Source organism: Acyrthosiphon pisum, chromosome A1 (assembly GCF_005508785.2).
Source record: "Acyrthosiphon pisum isolate AL4f chromosome A1, pea_aphid_22Mar2018_4r6ur, whole genome shotgun sequence".
Taxonomy (NCBI): domain Eukaryota; kingdom Metazoa; phylum Arthropoda; class Insecta; order Hemiptera; family Aphididae; genus Acyrthosiphon; species Acyrthosiphon pisum.
The window spans coordinates 139,843,764-139,869,492 of record NC_042494.1 but is presented as its reverse complement, the minus strand read 5'-3'; the positions used below and the strand labels follow the sequence as shown (position 1 = coordinate 139,869,492).

Here is a 25,729-nt window from a genome sequence, read left to right as displayed (position 1 = left end):
TTATTGTATATATTTTTTTTAAATATAATTTTCAATTGAAAATCGTAAAAATGAAAAGCAAAATTAAAATTAAAATATAATCAAATAAAATGTTAAAAAAATTCTAATTATATCTATCTATTATATATCTATCTTAAAGAATAACCATAAAATATGCAGGTTATAAGTTATAACTGCATGCCATATAAGAATAAAATGTATATTACCTATCTAAATTTGTTATTCATAATGGTATGTATTTAATATTAAATTTATATGTATGAATATATATGTATGAGTGTCAGCGTGTGTGTATGCTTGCGACTGAATGTAATTAACATCAACGATGGTTAATATGATTCGAGAACCTTTCTATACTATTTAATATTTACCTGTGAATGAGTAAAAAATAAATATCAAATAAAAGTGGTCTCGAAGCGTGACCTTCGAGACGTTAAACGTTAATCCGTTTATTATTAAGAAGGAATTCAATTCCGATACCTACAATATTAATTAATACTTCCTAATCGTTCTGTTTCCGGTAATTAATAATTGCCACCATAATGTCATGTATAGGTAGCGGCAATACAAAATACAAACATCATGGATTTAATGCCTATAGTTATCTATCACTACAATTCGAAAAACAATTAATAGTCACGTCATACATTACAATTTTATATGGATAATTGGATAAATCTGTGAAAACTTTGCGTCCAGAAAGTCGTCACCGCGTATTTAATAAGACGTTCGGCATAAAAATTTCGTTTTTAAACATTATTAATTTATATTTTATATTCTGCACGTGGAGAAGTGCAAACTTTTTATTTGCGATATTGTGTTGTTGATAATTCCACGGCAGTATTCGGCATTTCAAACGCGTAGACGATTTAATATTGCGTGTTATCCGCTGATGAACGTGTCGTGGTGCAGTACTCGTATCGGTGAGGAAACGATAATAAAACCAAATGGGTGTTCCTGGAACAGGAATGAAAATAAAAAACTAAACTTGTTGATTCGCCATTTGAAAATCACGAGAACCATTGTCGACGAGAATTAACACGAACTACCACCGCACACGTACGACATACATACAGAATAATGCAGTTGCAATGGGCGCAGTCACCACCTACATAATACACGTACTTTTATATTATTATACTATAGGTACCGGATGTATAGAAATATTATAGCTGCATTTAAAATTTAAAAAAATTTTGATCAATGATATTATATAGTTATATTTTGTAGTAAAAAAATGATAAGCACATAGTAAGATGTGAAATATTTTCGTTAAGTTAACAGTATAATATTTCGGTACAATCTTACTATAACATAGTATATACCGCACTCTTCAGCCGTTCACTCCGTATATTCAAAATGTCGTTATCTTTATGGCCGGATCGTGACGTTGACCGGGATCTGCATCAAGTTTGATATCGTGCAGCAGAGGAATACGTATATTTTCGTGAAAAAAATCGCACGTCAACTTGCATTGTTCTAAACTCGATACTATTGTTTGCCTTTTTCGTTATTTCCTTTATTACATACAATAAAAAATAATAATAAATAAATAAACCGCACGTATTGTAAAGTCTCGGCGTGGATATAATAATATATATATGTATAATGTACAAGATAAAACGTTGCCGGTTGGAATCGTTCCATGTACATTATTTTTCTCTCTTTTTTTTTTATCATTAATATTAAACTGGAGCATGTGTGAGCCATAAATTTTGGGCGCACAGACGCACACGTCTGCACAACACGGTGAAATGTTATGTACCAAATGATCGTGAGAATTCAGCATGTGCATCATCCCGGGGAATCGTTTTTTTTTCTTTCTTTCTCATTTTTTATTTTATTTTTTAGCCTCGCTGTCTTTGGTCGCCCCGATTATTCTGAGAATGCAAATCAAACGATTAATATTTCAATAATGTAATTCAAGAAACAATAATATAATAATTGTATATATTATAGTCATTCTACAACGCTTCGCGTCCATAATATAAGCACCTATATAATAATATGTAACATGCATCACTTCACCATCGGCCACTTAATCCAAAAACGGTCCACGGGTTCCAAGTAATAATTTTACAACGCGTAAAATCTCTTGGGATAAACGATGATGCGTGCAAATTGCAATTACACATAGGTATAGGTATATACAATACCGCGACGTCCTGGTGCATTGTTATGATATTATAATAATATGTATGCGCGCAAGGGCGTTGGAAACACAACAAACGGTCCTAAAATTAAAAACTTAAAATATAATATAAAATAATACCTATTATACTAACTGTCACCTACACACGCAAATCGCTGCACCGTCGATAAGTTAATATTCTACAGTTAATGCGACTATCTAGTGTAAGTATTATATAGGTATGCGCATATAGAATATTCAGTACATAATATGGTGTATAATTGTTATTGTACATAACTACCGCATATTATACAGTTTTGAAGTTTAAATTTACCCGTATCGCCGTGACAACTATAGTTGAACACATTGCTTTTTGGCCGTTGGCAATGTGCCATTAGTAATTAATTTTACTAGGTTTGTTTTCATTTACATCACTTTATACCATGCGGTTACAATTTTTTTCAAACAGTTTAAAAAAAAAAATATACGTTAAGTTGACGTGTTGAGAAATCAATAACAGACTTCAATAATAATGAAATAAACCAATGGCGTACAAAGTAAGTGTTGCCAATGATTTAAAACTTGTACACAAAGGTAAACTCGGTGTCTTAAAAATTAAATGCTCAGTTTCTAAAAAATAAAACTCTATACAAATAATGTTCGCAAAATAAGTCATCCGCATAATTATTTCATACATTTTTAATATCATTATCGATACTAAAATATATTGTAACGGCATAATAATGAAATAAATATAATATTGTGATCATTATTTATCCTTTTTTTGACCATCAATAACATCGTATTATCTTAAATGTTGATACCTATGTCTGAAAACAACTTTTGTGCAGTTTTTCGCGAACCAACCTTTAATTATTTAATTGTTAAATTAAACATTTTCTTCAGTTGTGCCGCAGGTTTTCGAAGTTAATTATAAGGTTGTTTAAAAATAATTATATAAATTATTGTATGATAAATGTTTAAAGTTTTGAACTATATCTACCATATATTAAACTATAACCATTTACTAAACTACGTTGCCTTGAACTGCCTTATCTGTTTTTTGTAAACTGGTCGTCTTTTTTTCTTTTTAATTTTGCTGTCCTCTTAATTTTTCTTCGTGACATTCATATTACTTTAGCACATTTTATTCTATGAAAATAAAATAAAACCAGATAAAATTATAAAATACCTAACACATTTTTTTTCTCTCCTGATTGAAAGTTCCGAAATTTATCACTACACCTAACGTATTATAATATATTATACAACGCTCTTGAATGAGTATTTTTTTTTAGAGTTCTAAGACCGTAAGAATTACGCGTCGTTTCTATGCAAACATTGAAACATATATAATATCATTATGTCAAATCTTATAATTTATATGCATATTTTTATGTTATTGTGCACAATACCTGATTTTATATTATTCAAGAAGAGAAAATAGTTTACATTTCCTGGAATTTAGTTATAATGTGTCGGCACTCGACTGTTGTCGTATTGGATTTGGTCAATAAACAATAAATTTCATAAAAATTATTACGTTATTTTACTCGAAAAGACTACTCACGCTGTATAATAGAGAACGTTATTATCGTGTAATATATTATAATGTCATAATATAATATGTGGTACTTTGGGTGTACTATGTGTATTATTATTTATATATATATATATATATATAATACATAATATATATTATATAAGTATATAACCGCGTATCACAAAAAAAAGATAATAGTTCACCGCCACCCTTAAAAAAATATTAGCCGGTATAATATATTATTATTACGATGATAATAACAAAATGTAGAGGAATTTTATCTTTCTTTGTAACCAGCAGCAGTTTAGACCAGCAGTCTATATACCTGCAGTTACCTATACGGTTATAATATTATTACAATGTCGTCGAAACGAGTTTATTTTGTTTTTGTCGCCACCCGTCGCCGCGCCGCCACTGATCAAGCGCCGTTAGATTGATACAATATAACATATTATTATTTTAAAACCAATACCTTTCATTCCTAATCGCTGTACCAACAAACTAATGGCTGAGTGGGTACTTATATGGATCTATATATATAATATGGCTGCATTGTCGTTTTACTTTTCTTTTTTTTTTCTTTATACCTACGGAGTGTGTTTATTAACTTAATAATTATATAAGTCATAACTGTAGGTAGGTACCTATAGGCTATATACGTATCGCAAAGGGCTGACAGAATGCAATAGCTTACCTACTTTTATATTCAATATTCGGTGTATACGTCACATTATCTACAGATTTACTCATTATTTTTTTTTTATTATTATTAAATCGAAAAACAATATTACATACTTACCTAAAACTTATTTAAATTCAAATGTATCTATCTTATTTAAGCAAACTTGTAATAGAGATATTGAGAGTTAAGATTTAGGTAAAATTCAAATTTTATATTATATTATATATAAGTTTGCGACGCTTACCGATTATTCGATAATATGACTTTGTTTATATTATAATTACTAGCTGATCGAGAGCACTTCGTTATCCGACTTTTCGGTCGACTGAACTTCGGCCACGACGGTTTAATTTATATATACCGAAGGGTTGTTAATCGGAAGTTTTATGCTGCAACAGATGTCTCGTCGACTAATATTGTAATGCACGCGACGTGCGTCTTCGTCTACCGCGTTACACACACACACACACACAAACACACACATATCAATCTATCTATCACTAATCACTATTATTGTATGGATATCAAACGACTAAATAATATATAGGTAGGTACAGGTACAGAGGTACAGGTATACTCGTGACGTGAATCTCGAGTTGTACGCCTGCAGCACGTCCGCTCGTCGAGTCTCCTGCAGCTATCGCGCGTTAAGCTCTTCGTGAGCCTTTCGTTTTCATTTGACGCGCGCCAGAAAATAAATAATGTGTAATTTCTACGGTAATGAAATTTTCGCAACACACACGCCGACGCCGCAACCGCCGACAGTCGTTATATTATGATCGGTCTTCGCGCGCGGGAGTCCAAGGCCGGCACGGCTCTTCGTGACTGTTGTACACATACACACACACACACACACACGTACACACACACACACGCACACATACGCACACAAGTACTTTAACTCATGAAATATATATATAAATAATAATAATAATAATACATTTATTTAATATACATAAATGTGTTTGTGTGTGAGCGCGCGCGCAGATAGGTTAGGCGCATACGGTGCGAAGGTACATATACCGTCTTGTCATGGTAATTTTATTTGTTTGTTTGGTTTTTTCTTTCTATTTTTCGTGTGCGATATTCGGGTCACACGAGCTGCGCATTGTGTACAGCAGGACGCGCGCGTGGGAACATCACGGTACGACTTTGACACGTTTAAAATAATAAAAAAAAAAAATCCGTATTATCGTCGACAGCGGGATTAAACGATTTTTGTTTTGTTTTACTACAATAATCGGGACATGATCCAATTATCATTGCTTGTCTATACAGATTGAAAAATCACCGATGTAGTAGGACGCGTGATGCACATAATATATACCGACAAACATAATATTATATAATGTGTACGATAAAAATATGTTACGACAATAGCTGCTATTGTATTGGCTGCACACTGCTACCGTGGTATGATTATAAATAATTTACTTACGATTATAAAATAATAATAATATTTTATTAAAATTCCTCCAGCTTGTAGAGTTCAAAGTGGTGTTTTTCATTTTCTCGTGTGTTCTAACTTTGAAGTTTGTAAACAACTTTATGACCTAAAAAGTATCCTACAATTTTACTGTGCTGGTTGATGGATGTCGTACACGTATGTTGATTATATTACTCTACATTGCTACGTTTTACAACTGTAAAAATTAAAACTAATTTTACTGTTTGGAGTGCATTTGAATTATTAGAACAATTAAAAGTCCGCAACTAGAGTTAAAGTCTTCAATAAATGACAATAAAAATAATAAAAAAACGGTCGTGTATATTATTTGATATTATTTGTTCAGTGTTTGTTTTAAATTTTTAATGGACCCTTTATAATGCGTTTTCTTAATATACATATTGCTCGATAATTATCATTCAACCCGCATTGCGCAACGATGCATTTACTGCAGTATAGTGCATTTCCGTGTATTTAATTATATGTTTAATTAATTATTATAAAACTAGCAAATCATATGATTATTTAAATTATAGTTTGATTATAAATAATTATATCTATATATATAAAAATGGAGCGAGAAAAATTTACGTTACCTCATCAATTGAGAACGGCGAGTTCGATTTGGCTCAAATTTTTTTTTTTTTATGTTTATAATTGCCAGAAGAAAGTTTTTACGAAAGAATATTTTAGGAAAATTCACCAGAAAGGCAGGAAATCGGGTTGTCAAATATATAACAAAGGCGCCATCTGTCCAGAGAAGACAGAAGAATTTATTCATCGGGTTTTAGTACAGTTAGGTTAGGTTAGGATTTTGTATTAATTGATTATATTTATTAACCGTAGGTGAAATTAAGTAAAAATGACAAACTTGGTAGGTATAACTTTGATACTCTAGAGTTAAATCATAAATTTACGTTCAAACAGTTCGAGGTCCGCGATGTACCACAGGTAAATTGCCTACCTTATAATATACCTACTGCTGCAAACCAGAATTTTTATTCCGGACAACGGAAAAGTTAAGATAAGTTTTGAACACCATACACCGAATTTAAATAACGAATTGAACAAAATTTGAGTCATATAGAGTTGGTACATTTAACGGACATCGAAGTGCACGGGATTAGCTATTAATATAATAATTATATTTCTTTTTTGAAATGAACACATATTTTTTTTCAGCATTTGTTTGTCATAATTATTTATTGCGTATAAATTTGAAAATTGAAGTGTACTTTGGTAGATTCAAACAGTTGATTTATTATTATATAGTACCTACTTATATGTGATTAGTGGTTAATAGCGCATTGCAACACGAGTAAAGATAAAACGCCAAAACATGCATGCAAATTAAAAACTCAAGAACTCTGTATTCATTATACGAAAGAAAAAGTTATTTAATAAGTACAACTTATGTGGATAATGTGACGATAATATAATACAACATAAATTATGATAATTATAAATCCATTGATTATATATGTAATAAGTACCTATATACATATAAATGTATGTCTGTATCAGATAATTCATAAATTTCAAGCATTTATAAGGAGTTGAACCGTACAAAAAAAAAACTATTATAAATATATCCGATTTGGAATTTAAACGATTTACATGAAATATTACAATATAATTGTAATGTTGTACGACTATACAAGTAAACATTTGAAGAACACGATTCGATTCTTACGTTTTTATCAAATTAACAGTATTGGTAGTGGAATATTGTTGTATAATGCGAGAACGATTTCTTATGTTTATAAAAACTGATAAACGATTTTTATTTTTTTAAATCAAAATTGTATAACACCAAAGCGGTATACTTGTGCGACGTACCTACGGCGTGATTCAATATATCGTTGCAGAGACGCTGTTGGTTGTTAAAATCTTATAATATTATAATAATATAATGTGTATTCATCTATATTAGATATTAGGTATATGAAAAATGAATGTTTGTCTGTCTGTGTGTGTATCCTTTATGCATTTCTAAACGATTGGACCGATTTTTTTGAAATTTTTTGTGTGTGTTTGAATGATTCCCGGGATGATTTAGATTCCTAATTGAACCCGAATTGAGGTGGTGCTCAAATGAGGATGTTGAGATTTACGGTGCACATTTTTGTTTATGAATGGTTATTGCTATTGGTTATATAGAAGAAATAATTAGTAGAAATAATTATTTATTATTTTATTTGTTGTCATTGGTTAATCAAGCTAATCAGGTGCAACCATGCATCAAATCGAATTTTCACAAATTGCCTACTATGTCACACATTTTCTATGATCTGACGTAGTCGGATTGCTTACCGGGGAGACTGAGTTGCACCCAAAAGGCGAGTTAAATAATCACAATTTTTTTAGAAAATTGTATTTTTCATCAGCAACGAAGTGTGCGGGATCAGCTAGTATATTATATAAAATAATCGCAACACTATGGAACAAAAATCATCCGTGCCACTGTAATATAGGTACGTTTTCGTCGTGCGGTTAAAAACAATAATAGAAAAAAATCTCATGATTTAATTATATTTACTTAACTTGTAGTTCTAGGAATAGAAAACGAGTTGAGTTAAATGTAATGTTTTTTTCTTACATTATAATATAATGTATATTATGCGAAAGAGGCGCCTATGAGTTATGTTCGCAGAAACCCGTGTGGTGTGTCCTGCACTCAACTATAGGTTTCCATTCGTTCCAACGCATGTGTGTACAATATATCTAAATGTTCATATTATATACAGAGTGTCCCACCGTATGAACACCCGCTGCCCACCAACCGAGTCGTTACTATAAGTACATTACCTCCAAAAACTTAAAACAGACAACAGTATATTTTAGTGTAAGTATAATGGAAATTAATAGTTCGATTAAAATGTCTATTAATATTTATACTAGCCAGTAATACTACAGGTAGGTACCTACTATAAGTTCTATGAAAACTGCTCTGTATTTGTATTGTTTTTTTTTATTTCGAGCCGAGGTAAATCACAAATAATCGGTGCACCTACAATCTACATCTATGAATTATATATAATATAACTGTGGTTCTCCTATACAGCAATCGTCCTGCAAAACAATAATATTTTAAAAATATATTTAACCAGAAAATTGAAGTTAATGACAAGGACAATCGCTGTTGTGGTTCAGAAACACCCTGTAACAATAATATATACACATACTTATACGTCTTATATAAGTGTGTATGTGAGTCGGGGAATTATTGAGCTTCTAATCAAATGTCAGGTAGAAAAATAATTTCTGACAGGGTTAAACTCTTTTGATGTGAAACACCCTGTATATTAATAAATCGTAATGCACATATATAATATATATAAACATGTACTGTGTATTATGTGACTCGGTGCGCTTGCGCTTCTATATTAAATGCGAATACTTGTGTGTAGCATATAATTATTGCGTTAGCGTTTTGTTGCGGCGGTCGTCCATATTATTATAACTGACCGGAAACGCTCTGCACATACGTAGGTATTATGTGGAGGCCGTGCGGAACAAAAAAGACTAAAACCGAATCCTCTCGTTGACTTTATAATGATAGGTACTTATATATTATACGTTAGGTCCGGATCGCCGTGGATTGCGAACTGCAATCGAAGCCGACGAGATGTTTTTCCTTCGAGATTCCGCATCACGGGACTAGCTAGAAAACCTATCAAATTAATAATGATGATATACGGCGTACGACGTGCGGAAAAACGATTCGTCCGGTAAAAATCTCCGGTTCGACAGTTGATGGGTAGAAAAATAGGTAGAAAATAATCAAATGCGCGACAACATAATAATAATATTATAACAATTGAATGAAACAATGTGATTTTCTACCAATGCGGAGTTACACGTCAAACACATAGGTACCTATATATTATTTTATTAAATGCGTGCTCGTGGATATAACATAATATTATATAATAATAATATGCACGTCTTGTGCAACTTGATGAAACATTTGGATCGTCTGAAAGTGGAATGGCTGCCAAGGTTGTTCGGGCTCGCGGACAGGGAAAAAAATCATAAAAATAACCGCGGCTTTAGTATTATTATTATTATTATTTGAGACCATCGTACGCCGGAAAAAATAAGCGCGTGTATGCAGTACATCGCGGGACGCGCGCGCAATACACAAATTATTATTTATTACGAATTACCTACATAGTATAACCGTCAAAATCTAACAAATCACGATACAATATCGAAGGCGTTCGTTGCATGGTATATGTAGGTATTATAGGTATTATCATTACAATACATATTATAATAGCACAGATCTAGTAAAGTAACAATCGTCTGTATATTTTTTTCCTCCGGTTTTGTGGTATATACAGGAATAATATACTTTCCGCACACCTTTATACCGCGGTTACCATAACATAGTACATTAGCAATAGGTACACCGCTATATCATTATAATATAGATACGTGGTCACAAAACAAATTAATTATCAATCGACCGTTTAACGATAGGTACTACACCCACTAAAATTCGGAATTCTGGAGAAAAAAAGTATGCACATAAATAATAATAATATCCTCGACTCGTTCTTTACAATATTCTCACCACATTCTAATAACATATTATAGTTTATAACAATAGTAATAATATTATGCACCTATATTATTATATACGCGGTATGTGCTCGTCAGTATTGGCGTATCGAGTTTTTTTTTTTTTTTAATAAACAGCGAAAACGTATTTGATAATTTGCCCACAGCTGACATCGTCGTAGTGCTGATTGCATATAGGATATAAATGTGTGACCAATTTTCGTTTTGTTTTTTACCTTTAATCGTTAACTACTATTATTTTATATAACAACGAAGTATTAAGACAATTGTAATAAATGCATCGCGCGTTGTGTGCAGTATCTGCAGATGTAAATATTTTGTTGGAACCTAAATTATAATTTATTTCCGGTTTCACAACAACGACTTATTACCCTGTGAAATACGATGTAATAAAATTGAAACAAGTACTTATATTCACACGCACACACATAATGTATTTTACTGGTGATGATATACTGTTTTAGTTTTAAACGTTTTATATTTTGCTATTATATACCTGCCTACTATAATATAGTAAAAGTCTATATCCACATAATATATCATAATAATATGATGTATCACGCATTTGCGAAAGACAGTGTTCAATAGTGTACTACACATTGTTTAGTTTAATGTATAGATAAATCGTATTTATGATAATCACTTGGATAGGTGTACAATGTCGTTATTAGTTCTTTGTTTTTTTTTTTTTCATTTCATTTGTTATTATTATTTATTACCATAATGTTAATAATCATAAATAATAATAAATTCTGAGCTCCCACATAAATTTCTTTGGTGAAACACTGCAGTATTCATTTAAGCAACATTTAGTTTAATTTATTTATGAACTACACGTCTACACTCGATGACTGTGATCACGTGCAGTTTGATATATTTTCCGACACCAAACGGTGTTTTCTACAACCTATATGTTGCTTGGAATGAAACTAATTAAACAAAACAACAATATATTATTATTCCGATGTTAATATTTAATAATATCGCTCGAAGAGTTCGTTCGGAATCGAGTGCAAATATGTTTATGGTCAATGAGCTTAGTGTTTATATCAACTGACGATTAAACATGAATGTTAATTCATTTAAATATGTGTATGCATATATTTAAGTATGTATGTTTATGCGTATATGTATGTATGTATGTATGTATGTATGTATGTATGTCTGTGTGTTTGTATATGTATGTAAAAATATACTTGTAAATATGCTCCAACACACAAACACACACCCACTATTATAGCACTGTAGTACTATACAGTACACACATATTAATATATACAATTGATGATGAGCATTTGCCCATATCGAGGCCATGGTTTCACATTAATCCTACTTATCATTTCAGGAAACTGCACCTAATGGAAAGAAAGTGATTAATAATTCACCTTCTACGCGCGATAACGCGTTTATGATCAAACGAATCTTTTATCTTAGAGTAAAAAAAAAAAAAAACGAGATTTTACTTTATAATTAACAATATACGGTTGAAAATTATAAGGTACCTATCGTAATCATTTAAATACACGATAGTACCTACACGGTGCACGCTTTATGATTTTGCGCGCATAGTAGGTACCTGTATAATAGGTATTATAATAATTTATTGCGTTCGGCAATCACGTCCGTGCGTGTTTGTGTACAAGTTAACTAATAATTTAATATTTAATATTTAACTAATAATTTTAAATATTGAATGAATATTAATATTTAATACATAGATATATTAATTTGTATTTTACAATATATCATAATATAAAGTTCGTTATGTTTTGTTACGGGTTTATACAGCCATTATAATATAGGTCAACGGCTAAAATGTTAAACATGTAGTGTTATAATAATTTATTATTTATAGCAAATACGAAAACATTTGTCTTGTACATAATTTTTACAAACACTGAAGTCGATAGGTACCTAGCCAACATTTTTTTTACTTTATAATTAAAGTAGTTATTATAAACAATATAATATAATAAGTACATTATATTCTTATTGTACTATGCAATAATTATTACTTTACAGCAATGTACCTACCTATGTTATGATATTTTGTTATTGGTCAAATGCATATAATTGATATTATGACGTATATTCATCGATCATCGGTAGTGATATCTATATAATTACATGCAAATATAAAATAAAGTTTAACGGGTTGCAAGTGACTCACTCGAAATGGCTTTCGGTGACTTGGTTATATAGATACCTACTATAGACGCACGACGTGAAATTAATATAATTTATTAATCATTTCAAATTAATAAGTTAGTTAATTAAATCATAATAATTATATATTATATTAAATGCGTTCAGTCTCTCATTTACATTTCACACATATTATAATATAATATTATACAGTGTACAGTGTACCGTGTTCACTATACAGTGTACAGTGTACACACATAACAAATGAGATTACCTAGCTTATACTTTTCGCATATCACATATAAAAGAAACAAACAACCGATCGGAATTCTAAATAGATTGGTGCCTACCACACCTTGTTATTAATGTCATAGACGTACGTAATAATAATATATCAGTAGAAATTCTATGCGTTTATTTAATATTCTAGTTTTGGAATTCCCAACAAAAGCAATAGTATTATAGTTGTATATCGGAGTCCGGAGTACACCTTTTATACGAGTCCCACGTCATACTAGTTATAGATAATAGTTTTTTATTTTACCGCAAGTTTTCCTCTCGAAATTATCATTGAAACGTAAAATCAAATTATTAGCGTAGGTATATTATATATATATATATATATATATATATATATAGTTCCTATATAATATGACATTTTATGGCACGGACACACCAGTAGGTAGTAGGTACACACTGCAGTTTTGAAAGTTGAAAACACTGTTGCGGTCCTAACAACCGACAAAGTATTCAAATAATATGTAATAATAAAAATAAAACATAGAACGCATACAAAACGATCGATGATTTTATGATACAAGAAATGTAAATTAAAAAAAAATATATATATAATAATAGTTACCTATGTAATATTATATTATATTAATATTATACTCATATCAATACGCTTGTGAATACATACATATCACTGCGGATTTCGCATCATGTTAAGTATCGTGCTCATAAAAATATAATTATTAATCTTTTATTGTTCTGCATCCATATTCTTTGGGTGTTTGATTTATGCGATATAAAAACCGCCACCTTTACCGTGAAATTCAATACCGCCAGCAAAATATTGTTGAGTGCGGTTGTTTGTCAACTGCCATAACACTATTTACATGTTGTACAATATACACGCAGGGACGAAACTTGGCTTTGATCCTAAAATAAATTAAAAAATAGAAAAAATTACGCACGGTGATGACTGCAGGCGGCTCTGCGACGACGACGTCCTCCTCGTATATATATATATATATAATATTATTCTTTAGGTCGTCTCTCGTCTTCCGGTCGAGTATTCGCGGATCGACGGATTTTTTACGGTGCAAAACAATACATCATCCAAGTTCACGCAAAACGATGAGTGTCCGAAAAAAAATATTTCCTAGAATATTATAATAAACTACTCTCTTTATATTTTCTCTCGTAAGCTTACAAAGAGAGCACATATACGAACTACTTAGTGCGTTTCACAATAAATGTCCCTCAATATCAATAAATACGCACCAGGTGGCGATTTTTCGTTATGGTTTCCAAATCTAATTACGGCGGGAAATTTAAAATTGAGTGCCAGCCCAAATTGTGAACCTCTGGTCTGAGTAAAAACCACCGTGTTAGTATCGAGAGACATTTGTTGTGAAACGCACTTTATAAGCAGGTACCAAATACCAATATATGTTACGTGAAAAGTACCCGCGGGAAGTTCGAGCAAAGAGAAAATTACTATATCAAAATCCAATACTGACCCGGGGGCGTACAATATAACTGAACTATATACTATAATAGGACACTTATACGTGACATTTGTCTGTGCAGCTTCCAAAAAATTCTGGACCTGCAAAATCTCAAAATCGCATCCCAAGTCTTGACCTGCACATGCGATATCCCGAATTCCGAAAATAAATGTCGTAGGTGCACTCGTATAACCTATCCACGGGTATAAGGGACATTATTGTTTTCGTAGTTTCGTACACTCGATTGTGTGTATATTGCACAATAATTTATCCACAGCAGTTTGTAGCGTGCTCGACGAGTCCTGAAAGGTTACCGTTTATTATAATATACCGCCCAAACGGTTATACATCTTACGCGTCACAGCAACGTTGTATACCCGTTTAGACACCTTTTCATTAAAATAAAATATATTATATTATTTTACCTCTTAGGTACATATTACAAACGCGTTATGTCGCGTTTACGAATATTATGTAATATTTATACAAACAGCTATAGGTGTATACCTCATAATGCGCGTACAATTTAATGCACACTCCACTAAAATTTTATTTTATCGTAAGATTTTTTTTTTTAATGCACGCGTGCAGCAGTCCGGTATTTGTATGGCCGTTTAAAAACTTATCGGGTTTAATCTGGTGAAAAAAAAATAATAATAATGTAGTTATATTAATATTCAATACTACCTACCTATATTATTTTAATCTCACTAATTTTTCACTGGTGGAAAAACACACACAAGTTGATAAAATATTCGCAATTTAGCATCATTATATTAATGTTAAAAGTATAATTATTACATCACACGCGTCGTGAAATAATAATATCGTTAAGTAGGTACATTATAGTAGGTATAATTTATATGGGTAGTACACTAGTACTATTATAATATGCATACCCAGCTGTATAGATATTAAAATATTATTTAAGATTTGAATTTTGTTTACTATACAGCTATGTATATTACTATGTTGGATGTGAATAATAATAATAATATATAAACATTAAACACTAAAAAGTATATATCTACACTAGGTACCGCATGTTATCATAATATTATTGTGAATTGCCAATTGGTAACTATTTCATGCATGAAATATCAAATGGTATATTATACCTAATGCTGAACATTATAACTATAAAATCATAGAAATAATAAAAGTCGTAAAATATTACGAATTAAAACTTAATAACTTGCTGGTATTAAAACCTACGAGGTTCACATAACGTGAAAATGTCATAATATCCCGCATAATATTGTTGAATATTAATCGTGTATTGCAGACGGCTGTGTATAGCATTGTCGCGTTTCATCAATAAAAATAAATTAGCTATTTAAAAAAATATAAAAATTTTGACAAATATCTCACATAATTCATAAATATGGTAATATGTTTGCAGTTGACACGCCATATATTAACTAGCATTAAAATATTATAGTCAGTTGTTATATTATTACGGAGCGTGGAGTACGAAATAATAAATTGCGATTCAGCCATAGATCACGAAAAAAATGGAACTCATGTAATTTTGGGTATTCTCTTTCGTTCCTTTTCGTTTTTTTTGTAATAGAAAAAATGAGGATGACCGTCATTGACCGATGACAGTAGAATAAAAAAAATTCACTAATTTGAATATTTAATCAAAATTCCTAATTACTGCATATTATATAACTATGAGAATATTGTTATATTATATAATGTTACATGGATGGTAAAAATACACCGAGGAAAACTTCACCAATCATAGGTGGCGTTTCCATTTAAAAAAAATTTTCGTTCGTATATATTATAAGTAGGTAGAAAAATTAGAGAATTATATATTATATATTTTTCCTCTGCAAAAGGAAAATTGAGGAATTATAGATATGTTTTTGGGTATAGTGCGCAGTGGAAAAATATCTATAGTAGCATGCTACATTTTTTTTTAGGAATTATATTAAATTATTTTTTGTTTTTATTGTTGATTTGTGTTTATATGCGGCAATAGACAATGCGTTACAAAATTAGGTTAGAAAAAAAAAGTTGTACCCAGCCTAAAAACATATCCATGTTAAAAAAAAATTGGGAACACGCTCATCTGCTGTATATCTACTATATAGTATAGGTGTCGAATATACTGTGTCATTTAGTATATTAGATCACTGCGATTTATGTGTACAATTTAAATACAATAAATCGCATTGCATACCTACGAAGAATGATTTTTACTAGAGACAGCCTGTCCAACTAAATTTTTAAGCATATATTTTATATTATATTAATTATACTAGCGGCTTTTAGTAGAGCTAAAATATTTAAAACCAGATAAGCTAATAAATGAAATCGAGATAAAAATTGATAATCGTTAAAATATTTTTTCGAATACAGTATAAGTTAACCCACATTTTTCAAGAACAAATTGCATACCAATCTTATAAAAAATCAATAAACATAATTATAATATTATTTAAAAAAATATAACTATATACCTAGGTAGCTGATATAAATCAATACCTATACTTAAAATCGATCTAAATAATATTTTGAAAATTTCCCCCATGTAGTAAATAATAAATAATAAATTGTTATTGTAATAGAGAAAAGCCAAATATCTCAACGAATAGTTTAAAAATAATCAAGTTTAACATAAAATATTGTATACTTAATTAATATATCATTTTGGTCAATAAGTATTAAAAAGTGTGTTTTTTTTTTTCAGAATCAGTATCAGACTCACTGTCACATTTGTCTGGATCAGATATTATACTGGCGTACCTATATTATTATCCCCGTGATTTATAAACGCCTTACTAAGCACCATATTTGGTTACCTTTTTCGCGGTCATAACAATATGTCTTACTCGGTTACCGGGGGAGGTGGGGGCGGTCAGACAGCGGTCGCTGCGCTACCACATGGCTGTTCAACGATTCCGAACACTCCTGATGTGATCAACTCGCTCATATCCTTGATGGATCCATTCCAAAATTTCCCCGGTAACGGGTCACTCGCGTCTGAAGACTCGTCTGGCTCGACGTGTTCCCCCGTGTCGACGTGTTCCCCCGTGTCGACGAGTTCCCCCGTGTCGACGTGCTCCCCCGTCTCGCCGACGTCCAGGATGCAGAGCATCTGTTCCAGTCTGAAGATCAAAGAGGAGCTCAAGATGGCCATCCGGTCCAAGCAGAGGAACGCGGCGACGGCGACCGTGACATCGACGTGCGCCGGCGGAAGTTCGGTGGAGACCGGCGGACCGACCACTTCCGGTGCGTGTGCGATGATCGTGGCGGCCACGGCATCGGCTGGTCTGGTCGCCTCGTCGCCAGGCGGCGGACACGCAAAAAAACGAAGGACCGACGAGGAGTCTCACGGTGACGACGACTACGACGACGACGACGGAGATGATGTATCGTCCCATGGCGAAGGAGTAAGCATCCAATGATCAATATAAATACTATACGCCTATATAATGTCTTATCACATGCTTTAATAATAATAATATACCACATGTCCTGCTCAGTGGTTGTATGATAGGGTCCTATTTCTCTAGGATAATTATTAAGAGGGGCTCTATATCATAGGAAGGGGTGGTAGAAATCGGCTTGGGTTTTTTGGGCTTACCGATTTGTCATACGCCTAACTATTTAAAAACTAAAATAAAGAAAAAATGTTATTATTGTTCGTTCATAGTGCTAAAATTTGTCATTAATCACATTAATCTCGTTCTATGCGCACGAGTCAGATTGTGGTACATATATTATAATATTCATGCGCACGCGCGCGATATCGGTCTTTGTAGTATTTTTTTCCCGTCCGTCGACCTTTTTCTTCGGTACAAATCGCGTTCTTATAGATATGATAACGCTGCGACAACGTCACTTTCGAATGCACGCCTACGATAAACAGCCGAAGAATGCGATTGACGCGTGTGCCGCTGCGACGATGTATAACAGTTATAATAATAATAATAATAATAATAATAATAATAATAATAATAGTAAATAATTATGGAGTTCGTCTGTGTTTAACATGCAAGTCGCATGCGTTTGCTGCATATGGTGACTTATTTTGGTTTGCGGCCTCAAAACCGTTTTATAATCCGTACGGCGTGAGTGCGTATAATATTACAATATAAAATATACATCACATAGGTGCATCGAAGTATTTATACTTATCACGCGCAAACGTGAATCATAATCGCGATATTCAGATTCGATCAGCAACTTTACACGCATCCTATACTGGATTAAGATAGAGAGATATTGTAAGGGGGTGTGCAAATATTACACAAACTTCCTCATTTATAAAATTATATTACATATTTGTGTGATATACGTTCAAGTTAATGCCCATCTCAGATCATCACTCTGCAGAATCCGTGCCGGGTACCACCTATATAATATATAATGTTCAGTAGGTAACATCATTATATAGGTATACACTGCGAATAATCATCGATACAAAGTTCACGATAACTCTCTGTCTTTATTTCTCTATCTCTCTCTCGAGTTGTTTGTTATAATATATAGCTAGGTATGTAATAAATGACGATAGCAATTATTATATTATGTTATGTACTATAATATGAACGGACTCTCCTAGGGTGCACGCGTCATGTAAACGTGTGATAAGGTTACGCGTGGCGTATAATATAGGTGTGTTTTGTCTGCGTTGTAATTTTGTGATAACGACATGTGTTTTTTTTTTTGTTTTTGTGTGCACAGCTAACAGCCGAGGACGAGGAGAGGAGGAGACGGCGACGGGAACGCAACAAAATAGCGGCGACCAAATGTCGGCTGAAAAAACGCGAAAAGACTACGAATCTGATGCAAGTGAGTACCTGTGCCTCCTACACTGTGCGTTCAATATTATTACTATTATAAGTAAACAATAAGCGTGTAAACTACAATTTATATGTTTGACGGGATATTGCCTATATAATATCGACCGTGTTATTATTGTATCGTCTGATCTCCGTCGGGTCGTGACGATCGTGGCTCGTCGCCAGGTCCATTGTCACACGGGCAGCCGGCAGTCGTAGAGTATAATATGGTGTTATTATTATTATTACAGTAGTAGTAACTATCGTAGTAGAAGTAGTAGTTATTGTGCGATAGTGGTTGTAGTAGTTATTGTGGTAGTGGTTGTAGTGGTTATTGTGGTAGTAGTAGTAAGATCAGCTGTTAGGTAGCAGTGTATTATTGTGTGTTTGGATTTATGTCACCCTACGGTCACAAATCCTAGTGCGTATCGTTCGCGTATATTCTAATAATGCGTCGTACGCTCGCCGTACGCCTACACGACTGTCGCGCCGAATCGCGTGAGAGAGAAAGAGAAAGACTCGGTCGGAAATAGAATCTCTTCCGATCGCTGCAGCTGTAGCATATATATACGGAGAGCATGGTATAAATTATGTACGTATATAGTGTTTTGTACACTCGTGGTTATCTGTCGCGTGAACCTGTACGATCTGGGTGGGGAGGGGGGGAGGCTGGGCAGGGAGCTGGTCTAAGAAGTCGCGCGTGTGGTATTAAATATGAGCATACATATTATATTATATTAGATGTACAATATGACGATTGTTGTAAAAAAGGGGCAACCGGACTAGTTGAAAGGGGCAACCGACACGTAGCCGGAAACCGTACGTTATATTATTATCATTATTATGCGCCCGAGGAGAAGACAAATCGGCTGACTTTCAAGCGAATAAACTTTAATAATATAATAGTATTTTATTGCACGTGCCTATATCTGCTACAATATTATAAGATATTATATTATCCTTTATTGACTATAATATATAATATATCAGAAATTGACATTCCGTCATTTTCCCATTGTTATTGACATTAGTGGTTTTCAACTTTAATAGCATTTTTAAGTTTTTTATTTGTCGATTATTGTTGAATAATTATTAAACCGATAAATTAACATCTGTAAAGCCGGATTAAAATGTACGGAATTTGAATCCATACTTAATATTTATTGATAGTTAAATTTTTTTTTTTTATCAAAGTTGGATTGTTAAAATAAATAATACCTATAAGCTAAACTTTTCTGAAAAATAACATAAGTTAAAAAAAAAAATAGAATGAACTTCTATTCCACCTAGAAAAGCAACCAGGTTTTTTATGGGTTTCTCAAAATTCAAATTGGGTTTGAACCATAAAAGCAGCCTGGGTTAATTCGGTCTGGGCTTTTTCATGTCAACCTTGACCTATAGGATATAGGTATTTTGTAGACGGTATACGGTATACAATATTATATTATACAAACACAATAACAACAATAATACGTAATAAATATACGCCATAGTATTATGTGTATAATATGAGTAAATATTATTAGGTATATTATCATCGTCTCTCGTCGTCGTCGTAACACGCGCATCGCACATGCGCCGTAAACGTCTGTCCCGAAAACCGTTCGACTACCGTGTTCGAAAAAAAAAATTGAACCTTGCACGTCCGCCAGGCATTGCACGTATATTATTACACGAGAGTACTCAGATTTTGTGTGTGTGGGTGCGTGTGTGTGTGTGTGTGTGTTTATAAATATATAGTACTACACTGGCGGTGACGTGTGAAATACGAACACGACACTGCGAAAGTGGGTTAGAATTTAATCGTACTCCGATTTTTACCTATATATACGTGAGTACGTGTGACTTAACTCGAACGACGACGTCGTCGCGTCTGCAACCGTTCGACTTGACGTGTAGATACTTTTTAACTATTTTTTTTTCTTAATTCTTTTTTATTCTTTTTTCGCTCGACCCTTCGCAGAATTTCACAGTGATCGTGGATTATTGACTATTGGCTATATTTTTTTATTTTACCACGTAATCACTCTGCTCGTGGGTTTCAGAGAAATAATAATAATAATAATACAACATTTAAATATTCTGTGGAGTGCCCGATAGTAGGTACCTATAAAGGTAAACACAATTTTATTATTATACCTTATATTTAATACCATACGCGTCTCGTAATATATAATATCATGCCCATAACACTATTCCGAGAGTTGATTTGACGTAGCTGGCGTAGGTATATAGGTGTATTATACGCGCGTGCAGGCGGTCACCTCGCGCGTGAACCATGATTCGACGACACATCTTACAAAATAACCATAAACCCATAATAGTTGATATTATAATCATGACGTTTTTCCCTACGATTGCAATTTAAATATTTGTCGTCGCGGTTTGTTTGAATTGCGTTGTTTTCATTTCCGAACGCGCGGGTCGGTTAGAAAATCTATTTGCCGTGGAACAATATTTGATTGTGGCGGTGCAGTACCTATAATGTATAATACTATTATATTATAGGCTCGCGCGAAACGTAATTTTTTTTTTCATTTAAAAAAGTCCACGGTGCATCACCATGTGACTCGAGTTATCTGACGACCTCATAGCCAGTGATAATAATATGTATACCTATATAGATTTTTTTTCTCGGAAAAACGTTCTCTTGATAAAAACTGGTATTATAATAATATCGAAGTTCATTAAACCTCAAATAAAATTAAACTGATTTACTATAAACCTGTTCAGCATAGTAAGTAATAATAGAATAGGTATTATGTTATTGTGTAACGACATCGTCGTAGATGAACATAATATAATATTCGTCTTTCAGTTGTTTTAAATTTATCGACAGACGATATTTTAAGATTTTCAACAATATAATAATATTATTTTATCAAATTTCGATACGTTCAACGCACTATACTCTGGCGGGGTCGTACACTGAATGCACTATACATATTTACAATAATATTCCGTTTTACTGCGATTACATATTTTAATGATACACAACACGTTTTCGAATTTATAATGAGTGTTTACATAATAATATAATATTATAAATGGTGTTGTCATAACGTCTAAATGTCTATAATATTATGTTATGGTAGACCATACATATTTTACTTGAGGGCAAGTACCGACGAGATAAGAGAACTTACAAAAAGCGTATTTAAAATTGTTTTTAGTATTGACGTAGGTAGGTAATAGGTATATTATAGTATATACATATTAGGCACTTGCCGGTCGATTAAAAATTAAAATATTCTTAAATCTATTTGACGAATGAAACTACGATTGCTCAGTATTTTTAGTATAAAAAATTTTTAACCACCTCTTTGCAGCTGCAACTATGAGAAATTCGTTTGTATGACCCTGGCGGTGTGAAGCACAACGACATTATATTTATCTGCTAAAACGTTTAAATAGTACATTACAAATAATATTATTATGATGTATTTCTTATGTGTTCCGCTGTATAAATGGCTATAATAAACGAACCGTTTTTGGTTGAGCAATAATTATTGTATTTCAGACGAAATTGAAAAAAACCTCCTGCGCTGTTATGTACAATATATAAGACGGGCGCAATGCCTTACAAGAGTCGGTCACTTTTGAGGATTGAAACAATATAATATTAATAATATTATTATGTACAGACAAGGTCAAGAGTACGTTGTGCACGTCTCGAAATTCACTACATTCAGTCCACCTGTGTAGGTATAATAATATGTACCTATACTCCCGTTGCAGCAGTAGAGGTACACTATGTAGCCTTCAAAACGTATTGGATATATAATAATTATATATTATTGTTTCAAATAGTCTTTGGACTGCGGAGCTCTTATCGTGAACAATATAATAACACATCATATTCTCGAAATGTTTATGGCTGGCGGATGTGATGTACGGCGAACAATCGCGTCTGTGTCGGCAAGGGTTTCGGACACTTTCTTAGGAGAAAACGCGGTTGGTTTTAAAATGTTAACTGAAAAACCCAATACTATATACCGCATAATTTAGTATGACTGACTATTTTTAAAATCAAAAAAAAAAAAAATGTATAAAGCACACCTAAAAAAACTATTTATTTAAAATAGCCTATAGTGGACTTATGTCTAAATCAATAAAGGATATATTTTTTTTTGGAGGGGGGGGCTAAGCCTCCCCTAGTTGCACGCCACGAAGCAAAATAAATAACAATATCATCCTCGCTAGACTATTATAGCTATATTTAATGTTTTTCTTTTTAATACAATAGTTGATACTAAATTTATTTTATATGCTTTTAGAATATATTATGCAAAATGTACTCAAAATATAAAAAAATTCTCTAAAATAAAAATGTTTAAAAAAATGCAAAATAAGAGTTTCATTTTTAAGCTCTTCGGTGTATTAAACGAATTTTATGCTTGGAAAGCATTGTCTTAGGACTTTCATAGAAAAAAAATCCCTCCCAAGTTTATAATATAAAATATATTTAACTATATATGTCTATACCAGTAGCTCTATCGTCAACTCTGGTATAATGTAATAATACATATTCTCGAATTAGTATGGCTGGCAGTTGTGATGTATGTATGGCGAACAATTGCGTCTGTGTCGGACACTTTCTTAGGAGAAAACGCGCGCGCGGTCGATTTTAAAATGTTAATTTCAAAACACAATTTCATACCACGCTCATAACGATTTAATAATATTATAGATATCGTATATTATACATAATAAACTGTTGTAGGTAGTCCGTATCAGTTGAGTTAAATACAAATTGAAATCGAGGAAATTGAAACGCACGTTTACATTGGAATAATAATCGTCTATAATAATTGATGTTATACGCGGTTTGTGGTATGTAAATAGCAGGTTTGACACGAAATTTTTACGTCGAAATTCGTAGTAATAAATAAATTATATAAAATACAGTATATTACATCAAGTAAAAAAAAAAAATTAAATCATGCTGAAATCCTTCGTTGAAAATATACGTTTTGCCTTAGGTACCTATCATAAATGTCAAACGTATTTCTCTAGTCATATATTTCTTTTGATTTCATTACTTATATCTGCTCACATTATAATATTGTCCACCTTAAAGTGATCGCGATCTTTTGAATGCGCATAAGCGCAAATAGGGGGGGGGGGGATTTAATGGCTAAGCCACCCAAAAAATGTCCTCCTAAACATTTCCTACATTTTGTTTTAAGCTTATTCAATATTATCAAAGTTAGGCTTGAGCAGTTTAGCTCTCTCCCAAATCCCAAACGCTATTTGCGCCTATGCTTGCTATTAGAATGCAGTATAATATAATGCCTGCATATTGCCATGTATATACTTACTCCAAATAGGTTTGAATATATTCTAATATATTGTATAAGCATATTACGATACAGGTTATATTCGTATATAATAACCTATACCAACATTATCATAATTGGGCAGGAAAACCCGTTTGCAACGTTAGTATGTTAATGTTTACGTTTTGATCAAAAGGAACAGCGAGGAAAATAGTGAAAAGTTTTGTGACGAAATTATTAGTATCGGAAAACTACAGTTTAAAAAAAAAAATGCTTCCTAAGCTATATTATAATTATTATAATTTGGGTATTATAGGAATGTAACACGTGCAGCTCTAATATATTTATTATTTACACAGTATATTATTATGTGTCATTTTCGTAACGACTCAGCCCGATGTTATATTACATATTTGTAACCAACTTTTATTCACAGGAATCGAACGTGTTGGAGACGAAAAACTACGACCTAAAGTCGCAGATCCAGGAGCTGGAGACCCAGCGGAATGAACTGATGAAGATGCTCTCGGCGCACCCTTGCGCCAAAAGGCACCCTCACCAACACCAACAGCAGCACCACCAGCATCAACCGCAGCACCAACACCAGCAGCAGCTCCAAGAGCAGTACTCGGTGGAACCTTACGCGACCGACCCCTATCGCCAACACGGTCACGTGGTCGTTGACCCACCGGTGCTTAAGGACACCATGTTCAACGGCGGTGGTTACGCCCCTGTGTCCTCGGTGGCCAACCAATCCGCTGGCGTGTACCACCGACCGGCCACTACGACGGCTGCGTCCATGGCCACCGGCCACTATCCCATTGTAGGCGTCGGGGGTGGTGGTAACGTTTACGGGTCTTGCGTCGACGAACTGTACGATTATAATAAAGACTTGATTTCTGGCGGGGGTGGAGGACCGCCAGATTTAAGTCATCAGTACTACGACCATGGTATATGTTGATATTATGATGTACACCTACCGCATATTTTCTTCTTTTTTTTCACGCCAACCCACCAAAGTCCGATTTTCAAACATCGAAATATTATTATTATTTTTATTTTTATGTTAGTTTTTTACAGTTTATCTAATAACAGAATATTACACCCGTTACACGGTAAAATATTGTTCTAAATATTATTATGATAATCTCTTCGAAATTATAATATTATATACGCTCGCTCGGGCTGCTACTACCTTCCCCCGAGGGTGTGTGTATGATGGATTCCAAAAAAACCCATTTTTACACCGTCAATAATATTATATATTACTTATTTTATTATTATTATTATTTTACTGTTATTAATATTCTTATTTTTTTTTTTTATATTATTATATTGATTACGAGTAATAGTTACCTAGATAAAATATATGTGATTACA

At 32.7% G+C, this 25,729-nt stretch overlaps 1 protein-coding gene across 1 annotated transcript in view; it reads left to right on the top strand.

Annotated features, from left to right (window-relative positions):
- The window catches only part of LOC100571354 (activating transcription factor 3), a 34,696-nt gene extending 9,221 nt beyond the window's left edge, over nucleotides 1–25,475 (top strand). The window contains exons 2-4 of the mRNA XM_003243510.4: nucleotides 16,973–17,675; nucleotides 18,973–19,080; nucleotides 24,786–25,475. Coding sequence (XP_003243558.1) covers nucleotides 17,106–17,675; nucleotides 18,973–19,080; nucleotides 24,786–25,310 — 1,203 coding nt within the window. The 5' untranslated portion in view covers nucleotides 16,973–17,105 and the 3' untranslated portion in view covers nucleotides 25,311–25,475. The remainder of the gene's footprint in view (nucleotides 1–16,972; nucleotides 17,676–18,972; nucleotides 19,081–24,785) is intronic.
- Nucleotides 25,476–25,729: the final 254 nt, after the last annotated feature.